This window comes from Fundulus heteroclitus, chromosome 7, assembly GCF_011125445.2.
Source record: "Fundulus heteroclitus isolate FHET01 chromosome 7, MU-UCD_Fhet_4.1, whole genome shotgun sequence".
Classification (NCBI taxonomy): Eukaryota; Metazoa; Chordata; class Actinopteri; order Cyprinodontiformes; family Fundulidae; genus Fundulus; species Fundulus heteroclitus.
This window is the reverse complement of record NC_046367.1, coordinates 23,296,845-23,321,155: the sequence shown is the minus strand read 5'-3', so window position 1 is coordinate 23,321,155 and position 24,311 is coordinate 23,296,845. Positions and strand designations below refer to the sequence as shown.

General features: G+C 41.0%; 1 protein-coding gene across 1 annotated transcript in view; it reads left to right on the top strand.

The window, feature by feature from the left end:
- The window catches only part of igsf3 (immunoglobulin superfamily, member 3), a gene marked incomplete at its 5' end in the record, with an annotated part of 98,908 nt that overhangs the window by 30,269 nt on the left and 44,328 nt on the right, over positions 1–24,311 (top strand). The window contains 2 exon segments of the mRNA XM_036139215.1: positions 12,882–13,301; positions 20,903–21,289. Coding sequence (XP_035995108.1) covers positions 12,882–13,301; positions 20,903–21,289 — 807 coding nt within the window.

Sequence of the window (24,311 nt, the reverse complement as noted above, 5' to 3'; positions counted from 1 at the left end):
CTGAGTTTTGTGGAAAAAAAATCAACCAACCAACCTCTTTTAATCAAGAGAAACATTTAGAGGAATTATCCTTTGTCTATACATCCACAGCCGACTGACTGCACCCGTCACTGCGGGACATGACTCGCTGGAGGAGTCGAGTTGCCTTTTATCACAGAAGTGTCTTGCTGAGAGGCCAAGTGGGGTGTTCCACCGAAACACTTCCAGTGCTAAATTGGTTTTCCTGCTTGCTAAGTACATTTCTTTGTTTCCTCCAATCAAATACCATTTGTGGCACGGACAAACCTGGTGATATCTCAGCAACAACTCTTAACTGAGAGAAGCAGAAGTTGGAGGTGGCCTCATGGAAACCAGCAATCAATCATAATTTTATAAATGCTCTGATTGAAACTCCTAAGTTAGTTTTTACTGGGTGTGCCAAGTTTAAGACCTGTTAAAACATTGAATTCTGACATAAATGACAAGTCAGTTAATGAGTCAGGGAACCTCCATCACAGAGTTAGTTGATGCGCGGCATGTCAGACAGCTTTTTAGAAATCCTCCTTCGGCCAATGTTTGACAAGTACATTTTAATTGAGTAGGCTTAGAAAAGATGATGTTCCCTCCATCTAATCAGTTGCAACAGGCTGGCTCTTTAACTGCGACAAGGGCAGCTGGTTATGATAGAACATGTTCAGCTCCAGCACCAGTCCTGGTTAAGCACTGGAACCCACTTGAGTAGTAAAAAAACACTAGTGATAGTCCAAGAAACGCAAAACCGGACTGTCCCCATCGATTTTCTCAACACGTAGAGGATGTGATTTCCAAAACTGTCCGCATGCACATTTAGTGGAGGGCCAGAGTAGAAAAAAGAGAGCTATTGTTTTACACAACAATAAGTGTTCAGTGGTGTCTTTTTTTTTCTGGCTACATCTGCTTTAATAGAGCCTTGTTAGCTGCTGCTTGGCTGCAACTGATAAGGCCTGCCGACTTCACTTCTCATTTTAGCCGACAAGTTTGACAGCCGCCGTCTTACAACGAGAAAACATTTTTGGCTCTTCTTTCAGCTTAAGTGGTTTTTCCGGTCTCGCGTACATCAACCTTTATGCACATATTTTGCATAATTAGGCAAAAAACACATAAAACAGTATGAGCGACGCTCAAAAAAGAGCTGTTTTGTTTTTCAAATTCAATTAGAGAGAAGGCCTCATTTGATCATATGCATATGTTGTATTATGGATGTACCCCCTGCTGTGGACACAGATCCCAAGTGAAACCCTTCAACTCTTGTCCTTTCCTCCCCACGCATTGCTTTGTTCTTTATTACAGACTGCTACCACATGCCTCTTATTTGCAGCTAAGTCGTTATTCTGATATTGGCCCTTTTTTTCCCTTGTTTCGCTCCTTATCTTATCCTAGTTTTAAGCTCCTGGGAACATTGAGCGTACAGACCACAGTTTGAGAGACTTTGCTTTGGTTACTCTCAGATGTTTGAAATGGTTTTAGTTGTGTTTTGAGAAGACAGTCATTTACCAGACTTTGGGTTAGGGGTAGGTTTAGACATGAACCTGTCTAACCCATGTAAATATGAATTTAGGAAGCGGGATACAATGTAAGGTATATTGTCTATATGTAAGCTACAGACTTTGTGTAACTGATCTTTTTCCCTCCCATTACCGGGCCTGAGATCTGAGTTGTGTGTGTGCTGGATGCATCAGCTAAAAGAACATTTGCCTTTTTATTCATCTTAGTTATTTTCTTCCTCTTTGTCTCCCTCCTCTGTCTCTTTTTCTTCCTCCCACTTTCCTCTCTTCCAATATCTCAGTTGAACCACTCCAACCCTCACTCTGACTCATCAACAGCTCTCGCAGAAAATATCAAAGCCGCTGAGGATGTGAATGACCATGATACGGGATTGCAAAAGTCAGGTGTAGGCAGAGTTTTGCCGTACGCATTTCTCTTCGCTTTACCTTCTTCTGACCTAGTACATCTGGATGTGCTGCAGGCATTCTGGGTCACAGAGTGACGTCTGCCGTGCCGTGGGGCTGGACTCGTGTGAAGTAGAAGCTGAGGATCTCACCCACTCGCTCTGTTTTCCTCTCAGTAGTGCTCTTAGTTTCACAGAGTAATTAACGATAATTACCCTGCTGGCTCTGCCAAGTGGCCATTTGCGTTGCAGCAACGCGCATGCACACAAACAGACGCTCAAGACCATCACCCGGCGCGGCCGTGGCTGAAGATTTGGGGTACTCTTCAGTAAAATTGGTATAAAAGACGTGAATGTGTTACTTTGAAATGTGGCTATAAGGTTATTGTCAGACGTTTGGATACACTCACCTCGGGCAAATGTGAATGTCAAAATAATTAATGATTTGCTTCAACCACTGAAATGTTTCAGAGTGGTAGAATTATGGAACCAACAACTCAAATTTTTAAAATTGGGGACTGGGTGTGCACGTTTAAATTTATTGTGAATTTTCTCTTAGCTGCACGAGGCATGGGTCAGTTACCAGTATCAGGATACACGAGGTTTTAAAAGTTAAAGCTTCAAAATTTATTATATTTAATGACACTGTTCCTATGATTTAAAGTGCTTTTTATGAGACGCCACAGAACGTGCTTCAGTGCAGCCTAGAGTAACACAGTGCTGCTCCTTCCCTCCTGTTGCGGCTCACTGCTGGTCAGCTGGCTGAAAAAAAAAGGCTCCCACACTTTTCTCTTTCTTACAGGAAAGACAAATTCAGCTGTTTGGAAATAATCTTAGTGTATCGGGTATAATATTCCACTTAAAACCACTGCTAAATTCTGTAGATGTTTATCCTCTTTTTTGTTCTAAAGTCTTTGTATCAAATACACATAGATACAAATATTATGATCGCAATAACCAATATGTTTTAGGAAAACCTGGAATCAGTGGTGCAATTCTGTTTGAAATAAAGGTAATTAGATCATGCTTTGTGTTTATGTTGTACATATTTGCTTAAAGTGTAACTCACCTCAATGTGAAGGTTCAACTCCGCCCTCAAACACATTTTGAAAAATGCCACCAAGGTGGATGTTTCCAATAGACAATAAAATCAGTGCTTTAGAGTTCCAAGTGATCAAGTTTTGTAAATCTGTACACCATTATGCATTTTCATTTAGATTTTATTGCACACCCGTAAGGGCAATGGATGTAAACCTCTGACCAGAGTCTGAAAAAGCCCTTCATGCACTTATATATTTATAGATATTTTTTTGCAGTTATCTGTTCCCAAGTTTTTGGAAATTAATTTTATTATGACTAATTATGACAATACTCCTACTCATAATATCAAATTCAAAACTGTGAAAGGGTTGCACAAATTCATTACTGAATAAATACAAACAGGCGGGTTATATCAGCCAACAACCACTAATGCTGAACATTTGAAGCCGTGGCAGGAGGCGACATGAATCCCAGCAGTTCCTCCACTAATCACCCGCCCTTATGAAAAGACATCACAGATGAACCTGGACTCTCAGATGCTCAATCTTTAAAGATAAAACATTATTTCTACAAGCATTAAAAGTAAAAAAAACAAAAAAAAACACCATGTATTTGTGATTTTTTTTTTCTTCCCCCCATTGATTTAATTTTTTTCATTTTTCTGCTTTTGTAACTCCACAGTATGAGACGATGCCGAACACTGCAGGCATGCAGCGCGCACAGATGAGACTTCATAAATAATCATCTTTTACTTGTCATCTTTTGCGAAATCCACCCCTCTCGTCGTCTCGTCCTTTTGCCCCCTCACACTTCTCACCTCGCGTGTTTGGACTTAAAAGGCCAGCTGGAGGGTTGACGAGCGTCAGTCACTTCAGAAAGCTAAAAAAAAAAAAAAAAACTAAGGGTGGATCAGGAATATAGGGAGATGAAAGCTAAAGATGCAGATGAGGTAGAGCAGGAAGAGAGGTTAAAAGACTTATGGCGAACCGGCAGCGCCAGTGCCAATCAAGATGCCGTTCTTCACTGTGTGCACGAGTTTCTGATTTTACCTGATTTATTGGTGAACTAACAGTCAACATAGTTTTAAGCTTATATTTTGAGCTATGTAAGACAGGAAGTATATGCAAATTATTAGTGTCTAAAACATTTATATATTTTACTAAATAAAAGCATGTAGATCAAAGTTAAATTTCCGCATCAATAAACACCCGATTTTGTGTGCTTTCTTTTCTATTCAGTGAAATGTTTAAAAAATTACAATGAGGCTCTCCTATTAGCTTCAGCGCTGAACTTTGGTCAAGGATAGTAAGGAAAATTGAAAATATTGCTTTTCGTTTACAAAAATGCATTTTTTTTTAATTTTTTTTTTGTTATAGTGGCTGCATTTATTTTTTGAGAAAATAGCATCATACATTTTTTTTTTTTTGTTTTGGGTTTAAGTCCGATGTAAACAATGTTTGAAAGAAAATGCTGGAGACTTTTAGAAGGTTTGAGATTATTAGTAGATTACAAATAGTCAGGAAGGTGGACTCTAAAGTCAGATTTAGGATGAGAGGCAGAGGGATAGCTTTTGCTTACCATTCGGCATCTTTTACTTTAAGCAACTGATGATTTTTAGCTGTAACTGCTAATAAAGAAACATCTCAAGAGAATCTGGCACAGTTTACAATAGCAGCATTAGTTTTCTAAGAGCTGGAGAGAATTGTTTTTTATTTGTTTGTTTTTTTACCTTTCGGTTCAGGTCTGTTGACCTCTTCGGATGAAGCAAGCCTGTGCAGACGTCTCCATTTACTCACGTGTTCTTCTTCAAATTGTCTACATTTTCCTTTCTAACAATTTCTGTCAGTTTTCCATATGTCCTGTCGAACCAACAATCTGTCACGTCAGTTTAAGAAATCCCCCGACAGTTCGGTGTCAGTCTGTTCTTCACAACGCTGTGACTTTCTCTGGTTCTTATCACAGATGTAACTTCGTTGCTCCATTTATAGCACAGAAATATATCACCAGTTTTTCTTTTTTTCTTTTTTTCACAACCTCAACACTTTTGTGCAGCTTGCATTTAATGTTTAACAAAACGTTTGTTTGTTTTTTGCTTTTATTAATAAGGCTACAGCTCTTTGAGGCATGGGGTCTCCTTTTCAAGAGCAAGCAGATTTAAAATGGACATTAGAGCATTTGCTGTTATTGAAATGGTGTATATTTCTTAAAACGTCTAGCAAAGATGGGGACACTAGTTTGCCACATAGACTCGAGTCGCATTTAAATCACAGCAAAGATTCCAGACTTGATTGCATTATATTCATGCATGTGTGATTTCTTTAAAATTGCAAAATGTGCAAAGTATCTCCTTCATGTCTTTATTACCTCAAAGATAAACATTAAATGTGTCCAAAGGAAGCTTTGAAACCTGTCCGGATGGTTGCAGTTTCGCATCCGGCAGGTAGATTAAGGCAATACAATGTCCTCACAAGTGGGAAACAAGAGTGCTAGTGCCCAAGAATGTCAGCTCATGCTGTTCCTAATCCCTCACAGATTGAGGTCAGTAGGGATGTTGAAGGATCTTGGTTTGTTTACGATCTTAGCCTTAAAGAAAAAGGCTGAGACTGACTGACTGATTTAGTCGGATTCCAGCAGGGCTTCATCAGAAAGACCGACTCCACTGACTGGGGGGAGGTCAAAGTGTTAAATGTCGGTTGAAGAAGCGGGACTTGATGATGTTGCTCGTTGTTTCTCGCCTCTGTTTAAGGTGTATCTGTGGATGGGACATGACTCAGTTTAGGAACCTGGTTGGTGTTGGTGGGTACAGTTGTTATAGTAACTCTGGACTATTCTCAGCGGCCAGAAAGCATCATGTGGGAGGGTTGCTATGGCAAAGGCAGGTTGTAGCGTAGGTGCGTCGTTGTGGTAACTGTAGGTCTATTTGAGGCTGCCATTCACTCATTGTTGACTTGAAAGAGAGAGAGAGAGAGAGAAGTTAACAACCTCACCAAGATCACAAACTCGCCTTGACAGAGCTAAATCCAGACCATCTATAGAAGTGATTTCTGTATATGTTTGTTAACACCAGCCTAGCTGAAAGGACCACCCGCCGACCCGAAGAGCTGTCGACCAGCAGCGTTACTACCTGGATGTTTCTCAGCTAAAAAAATAATAAATTCAGTTGAGTGTTTTTAAGGTAGTCTCTGCTAAATAAAACGTTTACGTTAATTTGCTTCTGGAGCTGATTATAGGTTTGTCGGTGAGGTATCAATTGGAGAAACGACCCGTGAAAATCACACAACCAAAATGCAAACTCTGTAATGCTGTTTTGACTTCTGCTTTGAATTAACGCAGCGCTCTGTGGACGATAAAGCTGTGAAGAGCAGCGACATCTGTTGTTTAACCCTCGGGTGTTTGACTGCTCTTGTGTGTTTTAAAATTTGTAATGTCCGCGTGCTAATCCAGAGTTTTGTTTAGTCAGATCTCATCAAGTCTTGGCATCAAGGCTCGGAAGCCCAACCAATTTCATTAAAATGTGACTAAAGTGAGTTCTGGATGAAACGGAGAGGGCTGAAAACTTTTTAAAAGGACTTTCAATAGCAACAAACTAAGACTATTATGTGTGTTGGGTGTACTTCTGTGGGGAAATATGAGTAGGCAAAGTAGTCGGGATAAATATGCAGGGTGCATGCACAAAGACCGTATGTGATGGTTCTTTAGACAGTATATCCAGCACTGCATTCCTTTTTCACTTTGAAGTTGTACTTTTTGTGTTTACAGCCAGAGAAATCAATTGGAAAGCCCACTAAATCGGAGCTCTGATTTCGGAGGTTTCGCAAACAGTCCCAACCTTTAAATCCAGCATGGCTGTCTCGTGCATAAAATATGATTCAACAGCTGGTGATAGCATCAGTGATAAACCATTTATTTGCGCTTCTAATGGACATCACAGCAACTGAGAAATCACAGCTGATTTTTATTGTGCCTTGGTCAGGTTGGGTTCGGCTCTGGGAAGCTCAGTTTTATCAGGTTAAGGAGCACATGACGGTAGCGCTAAACCCCTCACCTCTGTCAAATCTTGCCCTTTCCCCTAGGACTGAGGAGAAACTTCAGCGCAGATGTCATTTTTTTTATCCATTGATGGAAATTACAGTTGACGGCATAATCAAGTCCTGAAAGAATCACCCCACAATACATTGAAACAGCTAGTCTGAAGCTAAATGTGGTGCCTTGTCGGGCTCCATCTAGCACAGCTTATTACCGGAGCTGACTAGGCCTTACCGCTCCGGAAAGGCCTTTAAAAGGCCTTCGAAAAGAAATGCTCCAAGTATAAAAGAGTCCTCACCCGGTGCAGGCAATGCGTTAACAGTGAAGATTGATTGCCACTGGAGGTAAGATGCAGAGGGCTTGAGGCCACATCATTCAGCAATTGCCTTCACCGTACTGGGCATTGAAGGATGAGCTATAAAAGAGCAAACCACCAGTGCAGCAGAGAACACCTTAAGTCTGCCGTGCTTCAGAAGAGCTGAACAATGGGCTGGGGAGTAGCTCAATTCCAGCTCTGATACCACCAAAGGCTCAATCAGGTTTTTTTTTTTCTTTTTAAATCATTCTGTAGGAGAAAACAAGTTTAAGAGACGATTGCATTGAGCAGTTACCACCCAGAAGTCACAGCCATTACAAACAAAAGCTCAGCACAAGATGGGTAGAAAATGTAAAGTTTTTTCACACAGCACAAACACATACTCTGTGTGATTCACATGTTAGTCATTTTTGTCTCACAGCCCACAGATAAATGCACCAACAGGACAGCTTTATGAGCCTTTTACTACTGCCTACGACTTTCATTTGTATCCCGAGCAGCTAGAAGGCTTTTGAAACACTCAATTCGAACAATTTGAAGGTCGCTTTCAGTCAGAGCCCATCTGCGTTTTCAAGAATGTCAGAAAGTGTTGCAGAAAACAGTTTAGTCTTGTCTTGACTTAGTTTATGCCCCTCCCGAGTGTAACACCTCATTAGAGTGCAGCTCAATCTGACCCACTTGGTTCTTTTTTTTTGCGCTCATTTCCTGTTACTTTTGCTTTATTGTTGTTTGTCTCAGAGTGCCTTGTTAAACTCAAGCAAACCAAATGTCAAGCCTCTTCACTCTGAAATCAGTAGGCTTTTCTTTCATCCTTTTGTCTTTGTTCCTCCGTTTGTTTAATTAGCAGTGACCGAACCCTGATCTTTCTGTCATTAAACCAGGCTTTGTTTTTAAGCACTCAAACACACTTAAGAAGATGCAGTTTTATTGTCTCCGTTAATGTCAAATGTGCATTCAGAACTCAGTATAGAGACATGTTTTTTCCTCTGATCTGTAATTAATGCTAATCTAGTAATTGTGGCATTTCCACAATCACCCTATTGCAACCATATTATTGCAAACTGAAGCTACTATGCAATCAAATGCTAATAATATTTCCACATTGTTAGCATATTATTACTGAACCATAACATGAATACACCGATACCCTCCTATACATAATCCACGCCTGAGCACTCTTACATTTTGCATTCTCCTCAACTTATTTCAAAAGTGAACTAATGAGCCAACCTTTCCAAAGTGGTTCCGTTTAACGATCATCAGCAGATAGTATCTTACCTAACTCGCAGTAGATGACTATTGTTTTTATATTGTATGAATAGCATACAATATAACGGTTTTAGCTAATCAGGGCAAAGAGCAAAGTGGACTTGGACCATCATAAAATAACTGGAAAAACTGGAAAATATCGTATCTAAACTGCAGATGCACCGATGAAAATTAAACCCTTTACTTATTAATGCAGGTTTCTCCTAAGAACAACGATATAAGGGCATCTGTTACAATCTTTTGATTGATTAACATTGTTAGCACAGCTGCCATTATAAAACCAGCAGTCCCTGTATATATCCCAGAGAACGTAAACCCTTTTTAAAAATTGGCCAAAAAGCTGCCAACATTTTTAAATCCAGTTTCTTTCATGGCGGCTACAAATTGAATGCTAAAAAGGGATAACAACATCCTCCTGATAAACCTTCTCATTTTCTGCTGCCAGCCTATCGCAGACTTTCTTGTGCATGCGGTGCATTCGCCGATCGGAAAAAGATCAGATCTTTCCCAGACTGCTCGGTTACTGATCAGGGCCCGATGAAGCATAAAAGCTGATAACAATCCAATTTCTGTGTGCATATTTACTATAAACCATTGTCCTATATGCTTTGTGTCTTTAAAAATCAGCACATTTTGTAAACTTTTATGCATTATTTCAAGACCTCCGGGGCCCCCAGGTCGACAGCGGGCACCAAGCAGCTGCTTATGTCTTCAACTGGCTCTGGTCAAAGCACTAGAAATGTAAAAAAAAGCTGTTTAAACATGCAGATTATTCACATTGACAGTGTGCCAGCAGCCATAGAGCTCTGTAACACTCAACTTGTTGATAAAACATGGTGTACTCTGGCGTTATAGCTCTAAAGATTCACTCATAATAATAACATGACTGTCGCATAAAATCACAGCTTATTTTCTAAATTTAATAAATGTCTTATTCTTGACCTTGATGTTAATTCATGGCCTTGTGCCCTGCTGACATTTTGACCTCTCTAGCATTTAGCTCTCAATAATGCATTAAGCTCTGGATTCTTCTATCCTGTCTGAAATCCTCCCTTTGTATTTTCCGCGCACACATAAGCGTGGCTCCCTGGTACAGGTCCAAAAATACTCTCTCAGCTAAACGCGTTTCTTTAAAAAGCTTTACATGTTTATTTCTGTCGTCCTGCTGAGCGTTTCCAGCCTTCTGAAATTCTCACATCTTGATGTCTCTCTTCCTTCCTTGCACCTGAGCGTCCCGCTCTCTCATCTCCTCTGTTCAAGCCATCTGGCTTGTTTTCTGCACTCTGTTTTCCCTCCCCTTGTACTGTAGATAGCACTGAGCTATTATAGATATTTTTTTGACTTGATGTTCGTATATTTAGTTCATGTGATTATTAATAAAAATGTTTGAGATGTTTCAAGATAGAATCTCGGCTTGTGTTCGGTTTAACCATCAATATGGGATATAATCAGACTTAAAGCAGTGCCAGGAGCACCCCTAGAGGTATCTGGCTGTGCGAGATAGAGGAAAAAGCCATCAACACACAGTGTCATGTGAAAGTCATATATGGATGAGGAGATGGAGGGCGGTCACATCTGAACAAAAGGTTGTTTGCATTAACGCCTTTTCTTTGCACCTTCCTCTCTGAGCGAATCCGATTATTTGGCACTTACAGCTGCACGGGTGTTTATTTTCACACCCCTGTAATGGTATGATAAACTAAAAATGGTATTTAAGCACTCAAGCATTTGAAAAACAACAAATTATATATATATATATATACAGGGCCTTGCAAAAATATTCATGTACCTAAAATATTTTTAAAATTAAAGATTTTCAAAGATTGGCTTTAGATCAGAATTTCGACCGAGCCAGTTATACTTTTGGGTGAACCATTTTATTGTAGCTCTGACTGTATGGGTAGGGTTGTTGTCCCACAGGAAGATACGCCTCCTCCGATCCTGAGTCGTTTTCTTCCTCTAACAGGTTTTCTACCAAGATTGCTCTGTGTTTAACCCCGTCCCTGTTTCCATTATCTCTGTCCAGCATCACCTTCCCTGATGAAGAAAAGCTTCCCCATAGCTTGATGCTGCCCCCATATTTCATAACAGTGGATGTATGTTCAGGAATAAGGAGCGGTGTTGGTTGAACTCCACACATAGCATTTTTCATGTAGCCCAAAACGTTAAAAGGCATACTATGCAACATTTTTCAGTTAATTAATGTGTTCCATACAGTTTTGGATGATTAAATGAGTCATTTCAGGTCGAACAAAGGTTTTCTCGGCCGCCCTGGTGGTCTGTGGGGGAAATACCATACTTGCAATTGCAAGAGCCCTCAGCCCGCACCCACAGGCTCAGAAGTCTCGTGCAATACCACGAGAGTCGGTCTTGCTTTACGGCGAGAACTCCATGTGTTTTTGCCCTGCCATTTACTATATGCACGCGCAAAAGCAACAAAGAACCGCGTGTTACCCTCAAATAAACATGCAAGCATATCCAGTTTTTTTTTTTATTATTATTATTATTTTTTATTTATTTATTTATTTTTTTTTAATGTTGGCGAGGCGGTACCGTGAGTTTGGCGATGCGGCCGCCTCGCCAAGATAGCGCTGCGGGAAACCCTGATGTTCATACTTTCACTGTGTTAGTCATTGTTTGTACTGCCGTTTTTTCCACTTTTCGTTGCGTTCGCCTGTCTGCTAAGCTCAAAACAACCGCGCCTGGCTTGACGGAGGAACCAGAACAGCTGAGCATCTTTATGACAGTGCACTTTTACTTTCGCCCTCTGGGGGAGCCTCGCTGGAAAATCAACCCCGGTTGCATAGTATACCTTTAAATTTTGGTTCTTTTGACCAAGGAATTTTCTCCATGTTTGCTGTGTCCATCACATTGCTCGTGGCAAACAAGAGATGTTTTCTTTAATCAGTTCTCCTCGTGGGATTCTTCTTTCCGCTCTTCTTTGAATGCCATATTTGTGAAGTTTATAAATACCGATTGCCACACCAATGGATCTCTACGTCCTCCAGACGAACCGCGGGCCTCTTGGCTGCTTCTCTGATCAGGCTCTCCTTGCCCAGCCTGTCGGTTCCGATGGACGGTCATGACTTTGTAGGTTTGTTGTTGTGCCATGCTTTACATTTTTGTGTGACACCTTAAACAGTGGGTGAGATACTCAGAGGCTGGCATGTTTTATTATAAGCCCACGTTTGTAAAATAAAATATTGGAAAAATACATACCATTTAATAGGGCTGGACGATATAGAATAAAAGCATGTCGATAAAATAGAAATCAAATTGATCGATATTGATAATTATCAAAACAATTCAAAATGTAAATTTTAAGTGCTAAATTTTAAGTGCAACACTGGCCATTTTATGCTGTTGCTTAATGACCTATTTTTAAATAGATGGATTCAAACACAACCCTTTATTCAACCAACTTTTTACAAAAACTAAGTGTTAAAAAAGAAAAAAACAGCACGTGCTCTCTGAGGACTGATGGCGCTTTCCTGGGTTTGATTGGTTGGGAGGATGTAATGACTGTAGTATTAACCTACATAAGCTAGAATGCGTGTTTATTGACCCCTGTTTTTCATATTGAACCATACAACTATCGATTGATATATATTGTTATTGAATTATTGTCCAGCCCCACCATTTAATTCGTTTTTACAAACAACCTAATGGTTGCTTTGGTTTTTAATTTAATCAAGAATCATTTACACTGTCTCTCAGACACCAGTGTGCATCTGCAGATGCTTTAGCTTCTCTGAAGTGTTTGCCTGTACAATCATAAATATTCCATAATGTTCTGTAAATTGGCTGCTGTGGTTTCTCTATTTAACTTGAATGTTTAAATTTTTAACATGTGTGCATTTTCACTTGAATATACCATATTATCTATTCATAATTGCACAATATTTTCCTTTATTGCCTTTCGGTTAAGTTCAATCCCTTCTGCTTTAGAATATAACTTTAAATCAGCTTGTTTACTCATATTACTTAATCTAGTGTGTGACTGGTGAATCCTGTCTACATGTTTTTCCCACTGTCATACCAAAATTTCCCCATTGTGGGACAAGAAAGGTATTTCAATCTTCGCTCACTTTACAGATATGCACTTCTTTGTGGTGTTCTCTCTCAGAAAACCCCAAATTAAACATAATGAGGTTTTGGGCTATAACTGAAAAGGCTATCTGAATACCTTTGCAAGTCACTACACGACAAGCTGATAAGCTAACACTTTAGCGAAACCCATGGGCAGGCATCCTCATCTTGTGCCATCTGAATATCTTGACGATGATCATAACTTTCTTTATTTTTGATTTCTTTATTTTTCAGTCATCCCTGACTCGTTGATGGTAACAGCTCCTCCCCAGACCCTGTCCAAAGTGGAGGGTGACACGTTACAGCTCAACTGCGAGGTGTCTCGAACCACGATGCAGCACACCCACCTGTCGGTGGGCTGGTACCTCAGGTCCCCTGAGGATGCAGCCGCCCCACCTCAGGAGCTGGTCACTCTGTCGAGGGACTTTGTCCTGCGCTCTGGAGGACCTTATCGGCAGAGGATGGCAGCGGGGGATCTCAGATTGGATAAAACCAGTGCGACGTCCTACAGGTTGACCATTCACAAGCTTCAGCCCGTAGACCAGGGACTGCTCTACTGTCAGGCAGTCGAGTGGATCCAGGATCCCGACGGAAGCTGGTTCGCCATGACCCGCAAGCAGAGTGAAAAAACACAACTTCGCATCCAGCCGACCGGTGAGTGAACCTTCAAACTTCACGGGTCACGGTCAGGTTCAAGACATGTGATCAGATCCATTGCAGCTTTTTTTTTTCAAATTCAAAAAGCAAAGGTTTAATGCATTTTAGAAAATTTTTTTCACTTCTTACAGTGTTCATGACTCGGGCTGCATGCACTGAGAGACAGCAATTTCTTGGACAAAACAATCAATACGTTGTTTTTCATGTCATTTTTTTTTTCTACATTTATAAAAAGTGGAGCTGAATCAAATGGCTAAAAAGCAGAAGAAAAATAATTTATGTATGAGGGAGTAGGTTTTTATTTTTGGGCCTTTTTCCTGAAAAGGAAAGCCTTGATTCTATATTAAGGAATAATGAAAATACCCTTTACGTTTTAACACAGGGCAGACACTTTACATATATTACTTAAAACGTGCACATAATAGAAAGATTTCAGGTCCCAATCTTCCTCACGCTGTTTCCTTTGCAAATAGCTTACTTCAAAATCAAAATTCATTTTTACTAAATAACAGTCTGTTAAGTTATAAGTTTGATGTTTGCAAACTTTGAATCTTTAGTAGAGAAGAATATAGGAATACATTTCAGCCAAGACTGTTTATACTTTTAGATTTAGGTTCTTAATGTTGTAAAATTGATAGTCTGAGAAGATAAAGCTTATAACTGTATTTTTTTTTTTTTTTTGTACAATCTTTAAACTTCAGTGATCAAACTGGCCACGAAGAGAGATTGCGTTGTTGTTTTCAGATTTCCCAGAAATAAAGTCTGGCCCACTTTCCCCTTATATTTTTACATGCACTTGAAGAGCATATTTAGAACAGAAATCCAACAGGACATTTTCTCTTTTTTAAAGTCGTGATTTAAACTTGAAGCCATAGTTTAAAATCACAAACATGCCACATTCAGGTGACTATTCCAAATAGTTTTGAAAGTACGGTTATAAATGATGGATGGGGATGAGTTTTAGTATAGCGCAGTTAGTTGCGTTGTCCATGGATGCACGTTGTAGGACTGGAAATGAAGCAGCCGAAGCCATGAGTATTTTGAAATGATTGCAATCATACCCCACACCCCCAAATTGTAAGTTTAAGACATGTTTAGACAAAATAAAGTTCTCAAAATATTATACTTTATGTTGTTGGTTTCTCAGGAGTAAAACCTAAATTATTTACAGTGAAAGCCCTGTTGACTAAATGGCCTGGGTCATGCTACTCTTTTGGAGAGGGCATCTCAAAAAGTCTGTGCAGTCTGCTGCAACTGGACATTTATACTGTTGAAATGAAATACTATCGGTTATGTGCCTGAACGTTTTGAGATTGACATTTGCTACAGACCTGCTACCTCAGAGGATCCATTCTGAAATATGTGCATTAATGTCAAGGCATGTGTAGCATTTACTTTTTAAACCACCATTAGAATTAACAAGGTCACACAGCTAAGACAGTTAGTGAGGGAGTTAAACCCATGTTAGAAACCTCGCTTTAATGGGGCTCTAAACACAACAAAACAATCTTTTTCCTGACTGGGCCAGTTTGATTGGGCACTATCCAAGCTGTTTTAGGGTTAGAAGTTGTGCTTGAGTTGGAACCATTTTACTCAAGAGGTATATGCATGAAATAGCTGTTTTACTGCTTTGTATATGTAATAAGATGCTCATAAACCGCACAATAACTGCAATATGATTGTAGCCTCAATGGGTTAACGGATGAGGCCTTTCATATTTCATTTGTTTCTTGGCCTTTTAATGTAAAAAAAATAAAAATAAAAAACGAATATTTGGTCTTTTACTTTGCATTATAAGAGAATGTGACCATGAATGGAAATGCCATGCAGCTGCTGTGTACGGAAACAACTTGTGGTTCAGTGTTTTGCCCAAAAAAAATCTGACAGACAGATATAAGGAGCTGGGCATTGAACCACCAACTCCAATCAGTAAACAGTTCTGCCCTCTCTGCTTTCTGATTCTCATTCACACTTTGAAAAGACGCATTTCTGTGGGAACCAAAGAGAAAAATGGCTAATCAGATCGGTCTAGATCCCCTCTGTCCTTTTGATAGACACAGACGCCTGCATGTGGGCCGGGTTCCTCTGATTGCTGATCAGTATCTCACGCTAAGCTCATTAGCTTACTAAAAAGGGCTTAACTGAACCTCCACAGACTCCCCACTTTTGTATTTGTGTCTGTTTGATGGGCAACATTACAACCAAATCCGAGAATAAATTTGAATGTCTCCAAACAGTGTGGGTGTTTGACACGGGAGACGTGTGTGTTATACATAAACAACGTCCCCAGGCAGCACATGGCCCAGGGTTCAGAACCCCAAATGATTCTTTGTTGTTTTTCTTGTGCTTTAAATCAGTTATACTGTATATTAATATTATAGTATGGTAGTATATTCATGTAAGATTTGATAAGATATCATACTCGTCACCAAATCTGTAGAAAGTTACTAAGTAATGAGAAGAAAAATGGGAATTAGAACGAGTTGGAAGGCTAATGGTGTTACTGGAATGGGAAAGGTTCCAGTTTTCTGAGCCTTTTTACAAGAACCGACCTGTTTTGATGTGGTTTATGTGAGGATTAAGGTTGCAGTGGTGGGGGTTAGTCTTGAGAAATTGTAATGGTGTATTGTCAGCTGCGTTACATAAGGTGCAGTCTGTCTAGCTCACATTTACTTATTTTAGTTAATCTTTACTGAAATCTTTACTTTCAGTTTTGTGCTTGTCCACAAGTTGGCGTTTTTGAACTTAGGACACCTGACAAGTGTTATGCACCAAAAACAACTGCTGTTGAACGTCTCAGGCTTCCTGCGCGCCTAGTGCAGGGGTCTTCAATTCTCCTCGAGTGCCGGTGTCCTGCAGCTTTTAGATGTGTCCCTGGTCCAACACACCTGACTCAAATGGCTGAAATAGCTCCTCAACATGTAGTCAAGGTCTCCAGAGTCCTGTTCATGACCTGATTGTTAGACTCAGGTGTGTTGGACCAAGGACACATATAAAAGTTGCAGGAAAACCAGACCTCGAGGACTGGAATCCCTCTCCTGGTGGGTTTTGGACTAAAATGTTATTTTGGTCCGCCAGGTTGGGTGTTGTCTGCGATTTAACATCCCAATCGTCACTCCATCCATTTTCTGTGCCTACTTAACGTCGCATGGGCCACGGTGCCGCTATTGAACTCCAGCGGACAGTGGGTGACAGGTGAAGTGCTCCTTGGATAACTTCCAAGGAGCACTTCCAATACAACAACCAAACATACCCAAGGAGAAATCCCATCTGCAGACCCCAAACAGAAAGGCCTGGGCCAGGATTTCAACGCAACAGCACTATCAACTGCTCCGCCATGCAGCACGTTGATATCTCAATTAAATAAATTGGTTTTAGTAATACGGAAACCCTTATAAGGGGAAGTAGGAGGTAAGTTAAAGGAGAGCAACATCATACCTTACTGTGACATAGAGCTCTGGCCATGATCCTATAAGGTTCTATGATTACAGCCCTATCAAAGAGACATACTGTACACTGTCACAGGATGTTGGCAGCTCAAGAGGCTGAGATGACTTAAACAGGTTTTTGTCTTTGGTGGAATTCTGAAAAACTGAAGAGGCCCAAAGAATGTGCTTGCGTGGTTGGCACTGGAGTTTGACTCATTAGATAATCATCTAATAAGGCCGTCAATATCTGCATACACCAGAAGGACATGTAACAAAGGCTGCTTTATAACTTTTCACACATGCATAGATGTAATCAGGCACTCCAAGCCCACTGTAATGTATTCCATGCACATGACGAGACTCTATGTGCTTCTGAGAAAAGGTCGGAGACTCGGATGATGAACTGCTTTGCCTTTTTGGTTTGGTGAGTGCCTCATGCCGGCAAATCCCTTCGAAGTGCAAATCGTTTTCGCCTATGTCCATTAAGCGCCGAGCCGCTGTGGCCCCGATGCAACTTGATGGTTGCCCCAGATAGGACAACATGTATGAGAGCGAGGGGTTGAACTGAGATGTTCCATAAAGCAAGTTTCAGATCAGCTCGTGCTTCTTCGGGGAGGAGACAAAAAGCAATGAAAAGCTCAACCCTCAACACTCCTTGTCACTCTGTCTTTCCTGTAATCTATAATTGATGCCGTTATTGTTGCTCGACAAAGAGAATAAGCAGCTGCTCGGTGGCATACAGCTTTGTATCTGAGTGCCTAAACTTCGGCATGTGTGTGTGTGTGTGTGTATTTCCTTTCCACTTGTTTTCCTGTGCCTATTGCAGTGTGAGGGTGCAGCTTGCATGCCTTTAGGCTAAAGTTGCCTGTTTTATGTTTCACCTGTTTTAAGGGGATATTTGACAGAGCGTGTGCGATAAGACATAGACTGGGGAGACAGCAGCTCCTCCATTAGGCTTCTATTATAAAAGATGGAGTGGATCTCAAGACAGCCTCATCACTAGCTAATCACCCACAGCCGCCATCAGGGAGAGAAGTAACAGACAGAATCCTAATGCATCTTTCACTTTATCTCTCCCCGACTCTCACCCTCCCTTCTTTACTGCTCTGAAACCATGTTAAATACAAGCTTTCCTCTTTTCTTTTTTTTTTTACTTTTCTACTTACCGTACTTCCTTTTTCTTTATCGTTTTCTAAACATCAACATCTCTGTGACGTGAAATACATCACCTGAACTGCTCCCTGTGCTGTCATATTGCTGTAACTTCATCCTACTGTTGGAGCACTTTGCATAGGGGTGAGCAGATTTGGGTCAATCGATGGCATGGATCCAAGTCAAATATCCCAGTAAAATATTTTGCTGACCTCATGGCACCACATTATCTGTTTTTGAAGCCATTGGCTTTTCTCCTCTTTGCTGTTGCATTATGTGTATGCATATTTGATGCTGCTGCTACCCGTTTCATCATGCAGAGAGTTCCAGGGTCAGCTCAAAGAGACAGCTAAGTATGCGCTCTAACACTGTCAGTTTAGCCCGTTTTTTTCCAAGACCTTAAATGGGGAGAAAACAATAGTGGGGAAAAAAGAAACAAATAGATCTGTTACAATAAATAATGTCTATGCTGGCATTAGTAGACCTGAATTTTATAAAAAGCTATAAATCAATGAGAGGAATGTTACATGTGTGTTATTGTCTAAACAAATTAGCATCTCGTGCCTATTACTATTTAGTAGCCTCTTCAATGTTTTGTCCAATTATTTTTTATATTCATTTTGCAACTTGAGTGAAAAGTTGAAAATTTTCTTTACTTTACTAAGTTAACTTTAAGTTGGCGGTTAGAGGCACTAACTTAGAGATTATATTGGGGACTTTTATCAGGTGTCCTCTTGATGATTACCTGCATTGGAGACGCTGGAGTCAGGGCAGATACATCCTATTGAATGCGTATTATCAAAGCACCACAATAGTGAAATTATAACAATAAAATGTAAAATAATAAAACACCAGCAGAATGCATGTTTCCATTATTCTGTCCTCTACCTTTATACCCGAGAACATAGTCACCTCCCAAACCCTTGGTTTTCCCCTTTTTTTGATTGTTTCACATAATTTACCTCAGTTGACGTTAACAACTCCTCTTGGGGGGGGTAAGGGTTGTGGTTGTTTACATCTTCTAAGGTGAAACAAAACACCTTAGGGCTTTTAACCATAAATAGGTAAAACCCTAAATTATTATTGTCCTTAAAGACAGCGAAAAGCAGAAGCCTGTTATCAATCATTGAAACAAAGCATGGAAGAGTTCAAAATGGGATGACTAAAACATACTGCAGAGAACATTCAGTCAAGCCTGAAAGTGCATAACACCAATCCTCCACAAATCTCCACCTCATAGATTCAGGGTAATGTAAAACCTTATACCAAGGCTGTTTTCTGGTCTAAATTTCTTCCCAGGTGATCTGTTTTTACCCTGGTAGATGCACTGGCCATGGAGAGTGGTAACTGTATGTGTTTTTTCCCCTCCAATGGACCTAAAAAATGGCTCAGAGCTTATCTACGTCACTAATAGCACTAGTACTGCTATTACGTTTCTACTTTTCTCTCAGATAAAAAGTGCTACTAGATCAGTGATCTTTCTTCTCAAACCCCTGCTCCGTTGTGACAAACGGCCCTTCACAGGGTTGGAGGGTTGTTTCGGTTAAAAGTGGAGTTTTCCTCTCCACTGTCGCTACATGCATGGTCAGTATGAGGAAAGTTAAGGACACAATGCAACCAGCTGTCCACTGTTGCCCATCAGTACATTTGCTGGGTTTCCTTAAATAGAAAACTTTTTAACCAATCACTCCAGATGATTTGATTCAATTGATTTTGTTAAGTGCCTTGAGATGTTGGAATAGCATGTGTTGTGAGTTAGCGCAATATAAATAAACTGAATTCAATTCAATAAAAAAAAAAAATAGCCCAGAAAAAAACTACACTGGTTCTTGGAAATGGCGCCGCATTTATAAAATATTCATAATACTGTTCACACTGCCAAGACAAAAGAATAGGTTCAAAACTTGACAATCACAACCACTTTTTATTCAGAAAACTAAGTGATAACAAAGATAAGTGGAAAAAAAAGTCCTGATTAGATATTCTGATATGGGCTCAAACTTTGTGCTTAGCACCCAGGAAGTTTTGTTGCTTAGTTAGACAAAAAAAAGTCTTTGGCTTTAAGCTTTAATGCATATAGGAATCCTGAACCAGCATTTGGAAAATGTAACGTACAGTAAGCAGGACTTTAGTTTAAAAAATGCTTGCGTACGCAAACATGATGGCATTAGCATGTTGCTATCAATAGGAAACATCAGCGTTACATATAAAATTAGGTGTTTATTTATGACTAATGCTCTGCACTCATAGTAGGCATCACTTACTATCGCTCAGTTGCCTGATGCCTTTTGTTCAGACACTGTCAATTTGGTCATTCATTAGATGGGCTCTAGCTGCCGCGTTCTTTTTACATGTAAGTGAACAAATGCCCTTCACTCCTATTATGTCTTTGAAACTGTCCACACGAATGTGTTTTTCTGTAACCTTGTTTATAACAAAAAAAAAAAATCCAGGGCTCCGATGTCAGCTGGATGCAAGCTGATCAGCTGGAAACCATCATAACAAATTAAACCGAGCAGACGGTCAGCGACACAGAAACAAAAACAAAACTACCAACAAGCCTAATTTAGCCGCGCCGAAGTTTTGGACATGTCAGTGTAAAGTGGGATTGTTCTCTTGGACTGCGTAGGAGGATGGAGCAAAACAGCAAGCTAACTAGACATGTTTATTTTTCAATTCTGGTTGTGAAGTATAGCAAATGGTTGTAAAGATGTGTTTGTTTTGTTCTTTTCAGAGCAGTGTGCTGAATGACCTCCACCTTCCTCAGTTTATTTTCTCTTCCACTCTAAATAACGCTGTTTGCACCACGCCCCCTCTTTTGTTCCTGCCCTTAGCTGTTCTGTTCAGCTACTGCCCATTATAAAATACGTATCCAGCTTTAGACATCAGAAACAAATTGTTTTGAATGTCAGCGAAAGGAGTTTCCCCACACCTACAATCGTTGCCGCTTTATTAGATTTAAGTGCATAATTGGCTTTTACTGACTGTCGCCTCTCACACTCCCTCTCTTCCGTTCAGATCGAGACTTCAGCATCCAGGTGAGCACGGAGCGGCGGTCCTTCATGGCCGGTGAGCCGCTGGAGCTTCGCTGCACCATAGAGGCGCAGAACGTCCCGGAGCGCTTCTTTTCGGTGTCGTGGGTCTTCAGCAGCTCATCCGTGGCCGTGGTGGGCCCCAGTGCCGTGCCTGTCCTGGGCTCTGAGTATGTGGCCCGCGAGGCAGCCGGACTCATGACCGTGCGCAAAGAGAGTCCCAACGTGTACCTGCTCAAGCTGCAGCGCTTGAGCCCCAAAGACACCGGGAAGTACATCTGTCGCGTTACGGAGAGGGAGAAGACGCCGACGGGGGACTTCATCGACCGCAGCAAGCGCTCGCGTAACGTCCAGATCACAGTTCAGCCACTCAGTAAGTCATGAATCCGCTACACGAGGCCCCTCTCTCCTCTCAAAATGGACGTACAGACGTTTTTTTTTTTTTTTTTCACATTCTCTCCCCTCAGCCTTGAGTGTGAGGATAATGCTGCTTTTATTTCTGATGTGTTTTCTTGAGTGGATTTTTAAGGCTCGGTAATGCAGCTCTGTGGTCCTTCCCCATTTGCTTTGCTTTGTGGGAGGGGAGTAACACTATAGGCGGATAATGGAGAGCAGTAGAGTCTGGAACAAAAAAAAAAGAGCTAACAGCCATGAAATGAAAGTATGGAAAAAGAAAAGAGGCAGGCAAAGGCATCGGCCTCTCGAGGGGCCATGTAAGTGGTTCCCCTGGCTAAATTAACGCGTTCTGCTGGAGCAGACCTCTTCAGCTGGCTCAAGCAGGGATGCCCAGTGGGGTTGTGTCAGGGTTGCAGCTGACTGATTTAAAGGTACAGTCAAACCTTTAAAACTTTGGTCACGATTCTGTTAGCTGCCCCTGAGACTTTTCCTTCTCTTAATCTTGCTGGGGGAATATGCTACCTTCTTCTTTTATTACTCTGCTTCCATCTCCCTGAGGACCGGGAAAAGGGAGTAAGGAGCCAGCTGCTATACAAGTATAATAAAGACTGAGCGGTATCTCCCACAAAACAGCCAGTGTTACCTTACTTTGGCTGCCGCACCGACTGGTAAATTAGTAAAAATAAACGAATTAAATAAAATAAAACAATGGTGTGGTTCCCAAGGGGATCTCTGAGCGAGAAAAGGTTAGCTTTTCACGCTAATGTCCTATAAAGGATGTTTTTCGTGCTTACCCAGGATAATAACCACGGCTTTTGGGGGAGCATCTTTCTTTTTCACAAAAAAAAAAAAAAAAAACCCCGTCTTCTTTAATAAATCGATTTATCTAACCCGTGCACAATTTGGCATCTGCCTCGTCCCTCTAATTGGTGTAATAGGTGTCAAACTAGTAATAGGCTGCGGCAGGGGTTACAACTGATGAGCGAGAGGGAGAGCGAGGTGACAGCACGGGAAAAAACAGCTGTAAACACCTCTGATAAATCAGAGCTGATGGATGAGTTTACATTTGCAAAGGGAAAGCAAGAGTGAGTTCACCCGCCAAAGTGAATGCGTTTCACACTGCTAGAACAGCGAGGTTTGAAATTGGTGGAAACGACGAGAAAACACGCCGTTGTGGCCAGCAGAGGTTACAGAGGCATCTCAAACGCAAACTTTAAAGAGGAATTCCAAAATGTAAAAGATGAGAAACAAGTGCAAGTACGGCTGGCTGCGCACAATAGTAAAGCAAGAGCAGCTGGTGGATGCTTATTTACATTTGAAGACGGAACATGGATCTGGCAGCAACATCGAACCTAATTTAACTACATTTAGTCACGGGTTCGGAAAACCAGCAGGTGATGCTACTCGCTGTTCTCAGTGATAAGCTATTAGCTTGTAATAAAAGGTTTGGGCACTATTAGTCTATCCGCTCAAACTGTGGCACAGAAGACGTTTTGGTATCAGGTATATATACAAGTTACATTTAAAGCTAATTAATATGACGCAGCGCTAATAACGCACATTGCTCAGGCGGAAAAAGGGGATCTGTTTTAAATATCAACTACTCAGAGAAAGAAGTGCAGTGAATAATATTTGGAAAAAACTCCCAAGTTTATACAGCAGCAGACAACCGTGAATGAAAAACAAATGCTGGTGGCTACATATTCGCTTCTCGAGGTAAATGAGGACCTGTGAAGTATGTGAATCTGGAACAGACTCCAAACCCAGTTTAACCACGTTCCAGTTGCGATTAGGAAAGCTCCAACGATACGCTCATTACTCATTACTTTGCTCAGCCGCACACTACCTATTAGCTGTACAAGCTTATAACAGAGATTACTTTCCATTTTGTGCATTCAAAGACTAAAGGAGTAGTGTCACTCTGAACGTAAATGTACCACAGTAGGCGTGTGTGAACGGGTTTTTTATGAAAAGCAATCTGGGAAAAGTGGGAATTAACAGTATATCGCTGCAACTTTCACTAAGTTTTAAATATAGGGCAGCAGGACTGGATTTTGAGGCGGATCCTGCTGAAAAATCTCCAGCTTTTCCGCTTGGAATTACGACTTGAGGGGACTTCCTTTCTTTATCCAACCTGGAAATGAAATGCACACAGTGCCAACGGATGGTTTAGCTGCTTGTTTTATCACAGTTTTGAAATGTGTCACTATAGTTGTACTCTGTTATTTACTGAAGTACTCGTAAAAAGTTAAAGGAACACAAGGGTGGACGCTTGATAATCGGATGCAAATGATGTCCACATTTCACATGCTACTTTATAAATCTGTGTGGAAAAGTAATACAGTAATGCAGCTGTGGAAAAAAAAAAACTGTTAAGCTGTTAAAATTAAAAGACGGAGGGAAAGGGAAAGATAAAAGGGTTTCCCTTTATCCATTAGAGTGCGATAGAAACAAGAAGCAATCTTATTCCATTTTCAGCAAGGGCTCATGCTTATTAGGAGGAACGGGGAGCGTAGAAGACGCACGAGGAAGAGCTTGGCCTAAGGGGAGGCAAAAAACTGAGAAACCCTGACGAGACTGAAGCAATTCCTCACAGGGGGATGAGATGTTACGCGTCAGCCAGAGGTACGTGATGTTTGATGGACAGAGAAGTGACGTGAGCGTCGGCAAAGCAGGAACAGAAAAAAGAAAAAGAAAACTAGAGCTGAAAAGAAGACTTTTATCCCTTCACTCTGAAGTGCCACTGAGCCCTGTGATCTGAGCCTTCTTTCCCGTGCGTATCTGGACTCGGTGTAGAAGCTTCACAGGATTCAGAAAGAGACTCAACCCTTACACACACACACACGCGCACACACACGTTCAAAGCCGTCCCTACGTGAAGCCCGCGGCCGGTTAGTACAACACGGCCGCCTCCGTGCGCACCGACGAGGATGCTAACGGACACGAGCCACGCGTTTCCGTGGTTCTGTTGCCCACCTAAGAAAACACGCAGCGCTTTT